General features: G+C 38.0%; 1 protein-coding gene across 2 annotated transcripts in view; it reads right to left on the bottom strand.

Moving 5' to 3' along the window:
* The window catches only part of dnmbp (dynamin binding protein), a 50,626-nt gene that overhangs the window by 22,251 nt on the left and 16,031 nt on the right, over nt 1-12,344 (bottom strand). For both annotated transcript variants that reach the window (XM_059532549.1, XM_059532550.1), the window contains exons 2-4: nt 9,664-9,821; nt 9,461-9,583; nt 4,604-6,790 (exon numbers count right to left, since the gene is read on the bottom strand). In XM_059532549.1, the coding sequence (XP_059388532.1) occupies nt 4,604-6,790; nt 9,461-9,583; nt 9,664-9,808 (2,455 nt within the window). In that variant the 5' untranslated portion in view covers nt 9,809-9,821. The remainder of the gene's footprint in view (nt 1-4,603; nt 6,791-9,460; nt 9,584-9,663; nt 9,822-12,344) is intronic.

Raw genomic sequence — 12,344 nt, 5'->3', positions numbered from 1 at the left:
GCTATAGTTACTTAAGGTATTAAAATATAAAATATGTCTCCAGTTAAGGCTGAAAGGAAGGTGAGAATAAGAGATGTTGTGGGTCTGATGGCTTGTCGTCTATTCTTTATAAACTTTGGTATTTTTATAATCAGTGTTTAAGATCTCACATTTTTTCACATGGGGCAGACCGAAACTCTGTGCATGTTGTTTTTCACTTCACAGACAACATTCCTCTTGTGTAATGGGAGTTGTTTTACTTTGTTTACTCAAGTACAACCCTTTGAAATGGCACTAATCTCACATTCAAAGATAGTGCACCTGGTACCTTCGATCAAAAACACATTTCGTACATCTAAAATCTGCCAAATATAATCTGTTTTAGGTTCATAGAGAGGTATTTAGAAGATACAAAGTGCAACTGAAAAAAGTTCCCTAAGGAGTTTTAAACATCACTCTGTAGTTAATGGCTCTTAATATCCTGGCATTGGGGGGGAAAAAACGCATGAATCTCATTTAGGACATACGCAAACCTGTGGATCAAAAGCATTCAAGACAGCCACTGTCCCTCAATGAGTGCCTGTTTCATACATTTTGATTACTTGGAATCTATCAGAGAACACAACAGGACTCAAAAAGTAATTACAGCAACGAAGCATTCAGATGCATGCTCGAGACATTGGTGAGGACACAAGTCTCACATGCCACTCTTCTCATCTCTGTTTTTAGCATTCCATCCAATCCCTCACAGCCTTTCCAGCAGGCGATGGGAACATACAGCTCTTAAAAGAGCCTTCTGTTAACCTGAATAGGCTTTCGTGCATGAGACAGACACAGAAAAGCTGGGAGCTGGAGATTAGATCCAGGACACAAATTAGATCTTGATGCTTTTTATGAGCACCCAAACAGATCCCAATTAGAACAAGAGCTGTGGAAAAGGCAACAGAAGGTTAGAATGAGACACTTAATCATAAATACACTCATAAATGAGCCTGTCAAAACCAAAATCACAACTCTATGTTTCCAAAACATGACAATGGAAAGAACTGTTCCCAGAAACAAAATTATTTTTCTTTCTTTCTTTCTTTCTCTTTCTTTCTTTCTTTCTTTCTTTCTTTCTTTCTTTCTTTCTTTCTTTCTTTCTTTTTCTTTCTTTCTTTCTTTCTTTCCCAATTCAGTTTCAAAGAACTTTTAATCCTATCTTACTCCAAAATCCAGTTTTGCTTTTTCTTCCATTCCAGAAGAGATGATGAAATAAGAAGCTTGTCTCCTCCCTTCAGCAGAAAACCGCTGTTCAGCAAGTACAACTCCATAGCTGATAGGCTCTTGACTGACTCCCTGCACTGTAACAATAAATAACCTTTGTTTCTACCCTCCCTGTTAAGAAACACACCCTGTTATAATAAATGTAAACACACACACACACACACACACACACACGCACACACACACAAATCACATCTAGCTAAATGAATAAAGAGATACACACAAGGAAATTATGCTACGGACACCATTATGACACCCAATGACTCAATATGACACACATTGCTATACTAACAAGCACTGAAAATGGGACATTATTTGAAACAGAAATTCCATTAAATTTAATTAAATTTGATTGCTTTGTTTAAAAAAAACAGGCTAAAAAAACCCACAGCAGCAACCCGAATTGCCAACCTTGACTTTCCCCTTAACAACATGCTAGCGTGTGTGTAGTCACGTGACCTCTGTCCAGTCAGTGGCATGGAAGTAGCATAGAGAGAAACAAAAGCAGTGTAAAAATATGCTTTTTACATATTTCTAATGTGAAAATATAATTTTTACATTAAAGCTGAAATTTGACTTTCATAAAATGTTTTACATTACAAGAAATGTGTGCTTTGATTTCAACTGTTTGAAATATTCAATAAATAACCATAAATAGTTTGTGTTTCCTTCAATTGTTTTTTATCACAAAGAAATGCACTTTTCATTAGAAAAAATATCTCCCAACTTTAATAGTTGAGAATATTTACTATGAGGATAAAAATAAATAAATTTTGTATTCAGGTCATATCGTCCAGCCCTAAATGAAAACCTGGGACTAATTTAATTAACAGTCTACTGCGTAGTGTAAATACATTTTTATTAAAATCCACAAACATTCTTTTGATTTGAAAATTTTGTTGTGTAGAGTAAGTGTAGCAAGAATGATTAATAGGAATAAAGAATTTTAAATGAATGCTGATTCAACCACATACACAAACAGTGTTGCGCCGCTCCACTTCAGTTAGTCCAAGACATACAGGCGTCACAGAAAACAACTGATGTCCACCAAGACTTGGGCAGTGCTCCAAACCAAAGGCATGCATCACTATGCCTGATAATCACTCCTGGCGAGCCACTGATCCAGCTCCTTGCTTTAAAAATAACTCATTATCAAATCTAAAACCAGATCCAAGTTTCAAATGGAATTCCTTGTCCCTTATACTTGAAAACAGATGACTGTGACTAGCAAGCAGGTTACACTTATCAAGCAAGATGTGTACACAGCTGTGTGCAAACAGTGTATGTGACACACATAATGGTGTCACGAGCTGTGAACACAAAAACACAATACCAAAAATATAAAAAAATCACTGTCTTGGCTCTGAAATAGTGTCTAATTACAAAATCGATGACATGAAAAGGGAAAAAAAATATTTTAAAACTGTAATACCACATACTAAGAAATACACAGTCAACCCCTCTCTATCTCAGCTTAAGTCTTACCTTGTGCATGTGTGGTTCTGGTTCTAAGAACGTGGCCAAAAAGTGCTGAGAGACGCACCACAGGCTGAACCAAAGAGCTCCAGAGTCTGGCTCTAAAACTACTGCTGCCCATGATCTCCAAAAAAAGCTTGATTACTATGGTAATAATGTCCACTACTATACCTAAAAACACGAGGAGAACTGAGACAGTGATTCTAGGAGTAAAGTGACATGCAGAGAGAAATGTAAGGAAATGTAGCAAGAGAAAGAGAGCAAGAACACGGGTGCAAAGAGGCCATGTATTTCATATGTACATGGGAAAAGTGTAGCCAACAAGACCAGCATATCACACATGGGTAATAAACCCATGTTAAAGCAATTATAAGGTAATATAATTTAAATGATAATTACGTAAACATCAGACAATCTATGATTGTGGGCGAAACTGTTACTTCAGTATTTGTGGATGAAGCTTGCACAAACACAGCACTAAAATTTCCACCCTAAGACTGAGAGGCTGAGATCTGGCACAGAGGGATTAGATGATGTTCTAATGTACTGTGAATCATGGCCACAATGCCACTCTTCAGACATTAACAAATGCTGTACAAAGACATGATACTCCCAAGCGCCACTGTCTACTGATTCTTTCCACTTGGAAAATCAAAGTAGTTTCTATCCTTTATGAAAAAGGTCCGCCTATCATGTGTTCAGTCCTATGCTATGACTGGGTGTGTTCTATTCCCTGGTTAGGTGTGAAGGTCAAGCAGAGACCATTTATGAGAAACTGCTGAATATTACATAACATCGCTGAGAAAGCATTAGAAGAACAGAGGCTCATAATTCCTCATTTAGATTTTAATGTAATTGACAACGTTTTTTTTGAGATGTGCTAACTAGCCAATGCATATTGATATAGATGACAGACTTCTTAGGAAATAAGTTATGTTGACACTGACAGACACGGTATGGAGAATATAAACATAAAAGTATCGACACACCCAGTACAGTGAACTTTGTCTCGGGTGATGATTCAGTAGCATATCAAAAGCACTCATCGGGAACACCTCTAACATTCAAGATGTAATCTGACCTCAAAAGAGGATAGTGGCTAATTATTGTGGATATTGTACAAGCAAGAATGCTGATATGCAAATACATATCCAGTTATTCAATTCAAAATGATGCATGGCTGAACACAACGAGCAGCTGACAGGTTGTTTCCTAGAAATGATGTTAGCTGCTTTTCTGTTTTGTCATAGAGTGTGACCTGCATAAAACAAATAGAAGTGGTTTATGTGGAAATACAAATCCTCAGGGAGCTTAAAGAATCGGTCTCACTTGCTGCCCGATTCCTGCTACTATATATAAGTTTACAGAATAGTCCAATACAGGTAAAACAGGTAAAATGTACACAGCTGCCATTCATACAAAAGTGAGAAACATTTTATTATAACGTATAATAATAGTAATAACACTAATACTACTAATAATACTTATACTACTACAACTACTACTAATAATAATAATAATTTCTAATAATAATAATTATTATTATTACTATATTATTATTATCATTATTATTACTACGCATGTTTGTCACTTGTTTGTCCCTAATAATTTCTTCTTCTTGGCATTATTATGTATTATTGTCAAGAAACAGACTTAAACCAATTATTACCTAGAGAAAAACAAGTGGGGAAACATGCATCAGTATAATTATAATAATAATAATAAAACTGCTAAATGCTGCATGCTTCCTAATTTAGAATGAACAAACGAGTAAATAAATAAATAGCAGCTAGCAGATACTGAACGTAATCTGTATCTGTAACAGTTGTAAAAACACAACGCATACACTGATGTGAGGGTAAAGAGAGGAATTAGTGACTACCTTGTAGCTGCTGCTGTTCAAGGGTCAGCGTCTCCATGGTGTAGGTGCAGAATTCCAGATTCTCAAGAGCCTGTTGTCTCGAAGTCTCATCCTGCTCTTCTTCCAGCATGGCCTGCAGCTCCTGGGCTGTGTGTGAGTACATATCAATGTCTCTTTCCACCTCCTCCAACCTCAAGAGTAACCTGTATTGCTCCTGTTCCCTCTCTCTTTCTCTCTCCATTTCTTTCTCCATCTCCAGAGCATCCTCTGCATCTTCCACTTCTTCAACAAGCTCATTCTGTTCTGGCGAAATATAGAATGGGTTGGAGATGGGTGGATGGGGGTCTGGCATCACAGCATTGGTACGTGAGAATGGAGGAGGTGGGCGTGGCGCTGGACGTGCAGGCCTGTAAGGCTGAGGAGCAATGCGTCCATTGGTCTGAGGACGATGCGACTTCGTAGGCGCTGGTGGCCTAAGGACCCGTGGTCTAGGAGGAGGTGGACGTAGTGTTTTCCGCCTCTCTAGAGAGGATGAGGCGGAGCCAGATGGAGAGGAATTGGTGGGCAACAAATGTTCCATCGGGGAGTGGGAGGAGCCACGGATTATGTCACTCTCATTGCTGAAGTCCATAATGGAGAAGTGGCGGGAAACTTTACTGCCCCTTCCACCACTAACCTCCTCCCATTGGCTCTGTTCTGTGGCTCCATTGCCACGACCTGGCAAGCTGCGTTCAAACTCTCTTAGCTGCTGAGACAGTTTGGCTTCAAGATCCCCAGCCGGCACAGCCAAAGTCTCCAGTGTCCGAGACGTTGGTAACCCATTTGAACCCTGTTCCTGAGGCGATGGCCAGTTGTTGCCGAGGCCACCAGACATTAGGTCTGCATTGCTGATGCTTGCGTGTCGAGTTATTTTCTTCTGCCTGCTCTTCTCAGCAGAGATTTTACTGTTGAAAGGGTTTCTGCTGTCATGAGATGCATAGTTACCACTGTTTCTTGTCCAGGTGGAATTAGGTGAGATTCTGGTGGGAGGATTTAGACTTTGTTTCCTTGAGATGGGTGCTGGAGGAGGTTCTCGTAAACTGGAGTGAGAACTGGTGCTGTATTTTCTGTTGCTGAGGGCTTGTAGACTCGGCCTAGGGGGCAGCTGCGGTCTACCCAGATTGGGACTGCCCATTCTGGTACTTTGGACTGAGCTACTCGCCCTGCGGGGTTGCGCCTGAAGGGGTGGAGGTCTTTCTCGCCTTCTTTCTTCCGGATGAACCTGTGATTGATTTAGAGTAGTTCCTCTCCCTTGAGAACTTTGATCGGAGTGCATGTGCACATGGTCATCCTTTCTTTCCTCCTCCCGGCGCTCAAAGTAATCTAGGTCCCACACTGTGTGGTCTTCCTGCGTATCACACTCCTGCCCATATTCTGGCACTGTGCAATCTGGTTGAGTTGAGGTATAATCAGGAGTGTAACAATCTTCTTCTCTCTCAGGTTCACTAATTAAAGTCTCGCTTTGTGGGACAACCTGTAGCTGCCCTTCCATCTTGACAAATCGATGAGGGAAAACTCCTCTTCTGCCATGTATTTGTCCCTCCAACCATCCGTCCTCCAACGTGGTGAGGATACGGATCCTATCACCAACATCAAAGTCCAGCTCACCTGGTTCAAGTGCCCGGAATTCATAAAGCGCAATACCATATACAGCTCCTTCATCCTCCTCCTCTTCTTCCTCTTGCCGTTGTTGAATCTCAATTTCTGGATTTTCCTCATCCTGCTCTTCCTCCTCCCTCCTCTCTTCTTCCTCCATGCCATTAGCTGGATACTGTTGTAAGGTCTGAGGTTCAGGCTCCTCCATAGGTGAGCGCAGGGGACCGAGCAGCTCCACAAAGCCCTCAGGAAAAACTCCCGTTCTGCCGTCCAGCTCTCCCTGGAACCAGCCGGGTTCTGGCAGGCCTATGATGGTGATGACATCACCCTCGCGAAAGTCCAGCTCCTCATCCAGCTGGGCGTGAAGGCTCATGAGGGCAAAGGCCTGGCCCAGTGCATGTGGGGGAAGCTCGGAGGCCTGGGCAGCTGCACTGCGCTCTGACAGCTGCCTAGATTGCCCGGAAAGCTCCAACTCTTTAACGCAAGAGATGGGGAAGAGCCCACGTGAGCCCCATGCATTATGCCCTCTCATCCACACAGCATCCACACTGCTTTCAGCAGCAACTACATCACCTACAGCAGGAGAGAGCAGGAGAAAATAAGCAACAGGATAACAAGGATCAAAATATCCTCAACAAATACTGGTAATAGAAACCAAAGACACTCTTTTGAATCTTTCAGTAACAACTACTGCAAAACTGTCCTGACTGACTTTCCAGCATATGTTAATGAGACCTCTGCAGGTATTCAGAAAGCAGCAGCCCTGCTAATATCTAGGGAAGCACTGCAACACTTCTTGCTGCTTTCATAGTGAGTTTTTATTGTTTTTTCTATTATAAAAAATATATAGAAATCCTAAAAACATGATACATTTACTTAGTCTAGCTAGACAGTATCTTGAATATATCTATTTATTTATGTGGTTATTTTATGAAATGATAGCATCTAGGCCATTTCATTTCAGTTCAGTTGCCTTAATCAAAATAAGTAAATTAATAAACATTTAAAAAGAGATAATAGTTAGATAAACAAGATAATTAATTCTTAGTATGAAAATAAGTGTATTTTTCTTATAGCATGTGCATATTTTAACTTGTTCATACTTAAAAACAATGCAGTGATTAAAGGAACACCACTGTAGTTCACCCCAGAATTTTTTATTTTTTTGTCATTATTTACTCACCCTCATGTCATTTATTACCTGTATGTTTCTTTCTTATGTTGAACACTGATATTTTGAAGAACCAGTTGCTGGTCCCCATTGACTTCCACAGTAGGTATAGAAATACCTCAGCTTTACCAGCTTTCTTCAAAATATCATCTTTTGTGTTCAACATAAAAGAAACTCATACAGGTTTGGAATGACAAAATCATTTTTGGGTGAACTATATCTTTAAAGACACTTTTTCTGAAAACAAGTCTGAATACGCTATTCATATAATTCAATCTTATTGACACTAGACCCTTTAAAAAAAAAAAAGAGCCAAATGCAAAAGATGACCATCTGCATGTGTACACAGACCAACAATTGAACTGTCCCCTTTGACTGACAACCACAGTGCCCTTGGTCACCCTCACCCAACAGTCTCTCCAGCAGAACTATGCATTTGACTTTTCTCACACCCAAATAGTGTAAACAACTTCCTCTACATATGAGAACATCAGGACTTCTGTGAAGCTTAAAATGAACATTATTTATATAAGATTTAGACAGATTATGTTTTGTATTATATGTATTAGTTTTATTTGTATTAGATAATACTTATTTGTATAATTAGCATACTGTTCTAAATTGCATCCATGCTAAGGAATCTGCTAAATGCATTAATTGTAAATGAAAATTAAACTAGCAGCTGAGTAGCCGTGTTGACACATACATTCACAGCCACTGCAAAAGGCAATTTATATATATATTTTTTTTATGCTGTCATTGTAAATAGCAGTAGTGCTGTGTGAAGTTCACCTCTGACCTCAAGTCAGTTTGCAAGGGGGTAAAGTCACTGGTGTGGTCAGTTTCACTTAGCAAACACACAAGCACACACACACACACACACATCAACAGGAGCCAGAATGTCCATTAGGGTCACAAGGGCCACATTCCACATAAACGCGCTCCGCCTCCCATTGTGTTCAACTCATAAACTAGAACAGCGTATATGATCCTCACTGACATAATAGGGGAAACGAAATTCATCCCGTTGTGTTTTTACATAAAAATAAAGTGTGTGCCGGACAAATCACAGATTCCACATTAGATCAGTACTGACTACTACAAACATCTAAAGCAACAGATGCATGTACCATACAGAAGATCAAAGTTAACACAAAGAAACATTTTCCAAAGTAAGCAGTGAAAAGAAGAAAAAACATTGCCAAACAGATAGGAATAACAGATAAGTAATACAAAAATATACTTTTTTGTATTGCCTTTTGGGAATATGACTCGTTTGTTCTACACAATGTAAACACACAACTAGTGACCTCTAGTGGTGACTTGGGATCAGCGCTTCTGGAAACTGATGATATGTATAGACCATATGTAGATCAAAATAGACAATAAACTGGATACATCATGATAAAACATAATTGATGACCCAGAACTTTCATTTTTGATTAACATCTCTACTAAAACTGCAAACATAAACCTCTAACTCCTCTTTTAAAGTGTGTTTTCTCTGTTTCTGTGGCTACAGTAAAGGTAATCTACGATCTAGGGCTCTACTGTCTACTGTATAAAATGAAATCTACCTCTCAAATATGACATTACGTCACTCTGAGCAAGCAGGATTTATGCTGATGGAAAGAGAAAAGGGCAGTTCAAAGAGATTTAACTCATCACCTATTGAAAATTGACATTATGTATAGATTATACATCTTTATGTTAAAACAACATCTGGTTAAAAAAAAACATTCTGTCTTAATTTATAAATCACCCTAATGTTCCAAACTTGCATGATTTTTTTTTTTTCGTGAAGCACACGTCTTCTGGAAACCATACAATAGCTTTTTGAAATGCAAAATTTTGCTTCGCAATCTCCAAAGTCTCATTATGGGGATTCCATTATGTCTTTGACTTGTTACATGAAAAAAAAAGCCATACAGGTTTGGAATAGCATGAAAAGTACATTTTGCATCAGCATAATTAATAATTTTTTAACATTTTCCTTTTGTTGTATTATTAACCTTTAATGAACCGGGATAAATGTCATGCATGTTTAATAACTAAGAGCATAATGTATGTACCTCTCTTTAGTGGTAAGTTTCCAGCATCCACGGAGTTAAAATCACTGATGCACACATACAGATTCTCTCCGGTCTTGGTGCTTGGGATTGTAACAGGTTCCACAAAAGTGCTAGGAAACTGGCCTGAAGGCAGAAAGAATGAAAAGATATGAAAACCATTATCACAGACAGATAATGTAATGTGAATCCTCACATGACTTTACCTGTGACTCCATCTTTAATTCCAAGCAGCCAAAATTCATCAACAACGCTGAGCACTTCAATGACATCTCCAGTGAACAGTGGGAGTTCTTCAGAGACACTGGGAAGGAACTCAAACACGGCACGCACCACCGATCCAGCCTCCATCTTCACTCATCACCTGAGCATCACAAGCAAAAGTCAGAAGGGGTTAAATATGACACCTAGGCCTATACAACAAACACATTTTCATTACAGTTTCATTTGTCAGCTGGATGCCCTTTCCTTTTAAGGGCTGTATTTCATGTGTTCTTATAACACATACTGAAGTGATGTGAGGTGAAAACCTGATGAAATCTGAACAGCTGTTTGGAAAACAAGAATCCACATTTATTAGTATCCAAAGAATACCTTGCAATCTATTTATTTTTGTAGTACAGATTTTTTTTTCATTTCCAGTCAAATGGGCCTGAAAATTTCTTTTTTGTTTTTTTACTATTCTAGCAATATTATTTTTTTATTAAGTATCAGAAGCAAACCATATATTTCATTAAACATTAAGATAAGTATTAAGAATGATTATGAGTTACATATGCATTTTGTTTAATTTGTTTAAACAGGCCTTTCATGTTGGCTTTAAAGGGTTGTCCTCATGTTTTCATCATGACTGCTTCTGAATCTTCAGCAACAAGGTGGACAAAAACACTTTTTTTTTTATGAAGGTGCATTAAAAGTTTGAATGAGATAAACAGACACTGTACAGAAAAAAATAAATGGCAAGAAATCCTAACATGCAGAGTTAGGAGTACAGTCTCAATAAGGTAATTTAAGTTATTTTAATGAAAAATTCAAAATGATTCACAAATCCAAGCGTTATCTTTTTGAATAATTCTTTATTTATCTTTCCCTGAAATAACTACCTAATTCAGAGTGGTTACTGAATCAACTTCTTACTTAATTACTAAACTGCAAGTTGTTTTTATGTCAAGATTTAAACGAAGATACACATTTACTTTAGTTTTTCTATTTTTCTAAAAATGAACATGCATACATTAGGCTTCAAAACAATGTGGTCAATAAAAAAAACTACACTTAAAGGTGTCCTTGTTAGTGTAACTATACATTTAAGTACTGAGTAACATTAATTAACTACATGTACTTACTAAAAGGTTATGTTTAGGATAAGGGTTTGGCTTAGGGTTAATTAATTATAATTATATAAATTAATAATATACTGTACAACTGTAATTATAATAGTAAGTGCATGCGTAACAAGGACACCTTAAAATAATGTGTTACCAAAAATAAAATTACAATTTTAATTTTAACTTAGCAATGTTTAATTAAATGTCAAATTCAAAAATGACAGTAAAAAAATTATATTACATAAAAACTTAATTTGTAAATAAATAAATGCTGTTCAAATTTTTATTTCTAAACCAGAATCAGAATCAGAATGAGCTTTATTGCCAGGTGTGTTTACACATACGAGGAATTTGTTTTCGTGATAGAAGCTCCGCAGTGCAACATAATGCCAGTGACAGAACATAAAACACATAATAAAAGAATAAAAAATACAAAAAATACAAATAAGTAGGTAAGGAATGACAATATACAAATTGACAATTGTAGGCAGGTATATTACAAAAAGCAGTTATGTATGTACAGGTATATTATGTGCAAAATTTAAGTGTACATTAAGTATGTGTGTTAGATAAATATAAAAATAAATATAAAGTGTAGTGTGTTCCACAGTTATTATCAATTGTTCATTAGATGGATTGCCTGAGGGAAGAAACTGTTCCTGTGTCTGGTTGTTCTGGTGCTCAGTGCTCTGTAGCGTCGACCAGATGGCAACAGTTCAAAGAGGGAGTGTGCTGGATGTGAGTCCAGGGTGATTTTGCCAGCCCTTTTGCTCACTCTGGATAAGTACAGTTCTTGAATAGAAGGGAGGGTTGTACCGATGATTCGCTCAAAGAAACAAACAAAACATTAAGCTTTGGCCAGCATAGGAGACTACTCATTCAAAAACAACTCCATGTGTATGCGATTAGAACTGATGGCATAAACGTAACACAAGTAATAGTAATAGTTTGGTTTCATAATTCAAAACTCAAATCACAGTGGTACAGAGCAATTCTCATTGTTAAGGAGATTGGCTAAATAAATGTGTATAACTTAGATGGTGAAGAAAAAGACAGACTGAGTACACCTCTTTTTTTGGACAACATTCCTTCAACAAGCTCAAAAGTGTTTATACACGCTCTAAAACAGTCATTCATATGAGAGCAATAATGGGGTGGAGGCCTTGTGTTGGAGACTGTGCGGTCCAAAGTTAATAGACAATGATGAGTCATGAAGTGCTGTGTGCATGAGTTATACAAGTGTTTGTGAGTCTGAAACAATTTGAATTCATATGAAAATATTTATGGTAATGCCTGTTTCTGCCAGTATTGTTTTGCAGTCCTCCTCCATGATAAACAAATGGAGACTGCTCTAGCACACTAATGAAGCCGATCCCAACTGAATGGAGGATTAAGTACCACTGAGAGTGAATACGAGAGAGAAATAAGAGCTGAAACACACGTTTCAGAAGCTCAAAGAACTCTGTCTGCTCTCTGTGTGTGTGTGTGTGTGTGTGTGTGTGTGTGTGTGTGTGTGTCTCTCTGGGGACCTCTCAAGAGTCGGGGTGAGGGGTAACAGG

Source organism: Carassius carassius, chromosome 40 (genome assembly GCF_963082965.1).
Source record: "Carassius carassius chromosome 40, fCarCar2.1, whole genome shotgun sequence".
Taxonomy (NCBI): Eukaryota; Metazoa; Chordata; class Actinopteri; order Cypriniformes; family Cyprinidae; genus Carassius; species Carassius carassius.
The sequence above is the reverse complement of the archived record's forward strand: the minus strand, read 5'-3'. Positions and strand labels throughout refer to the sequence as shown.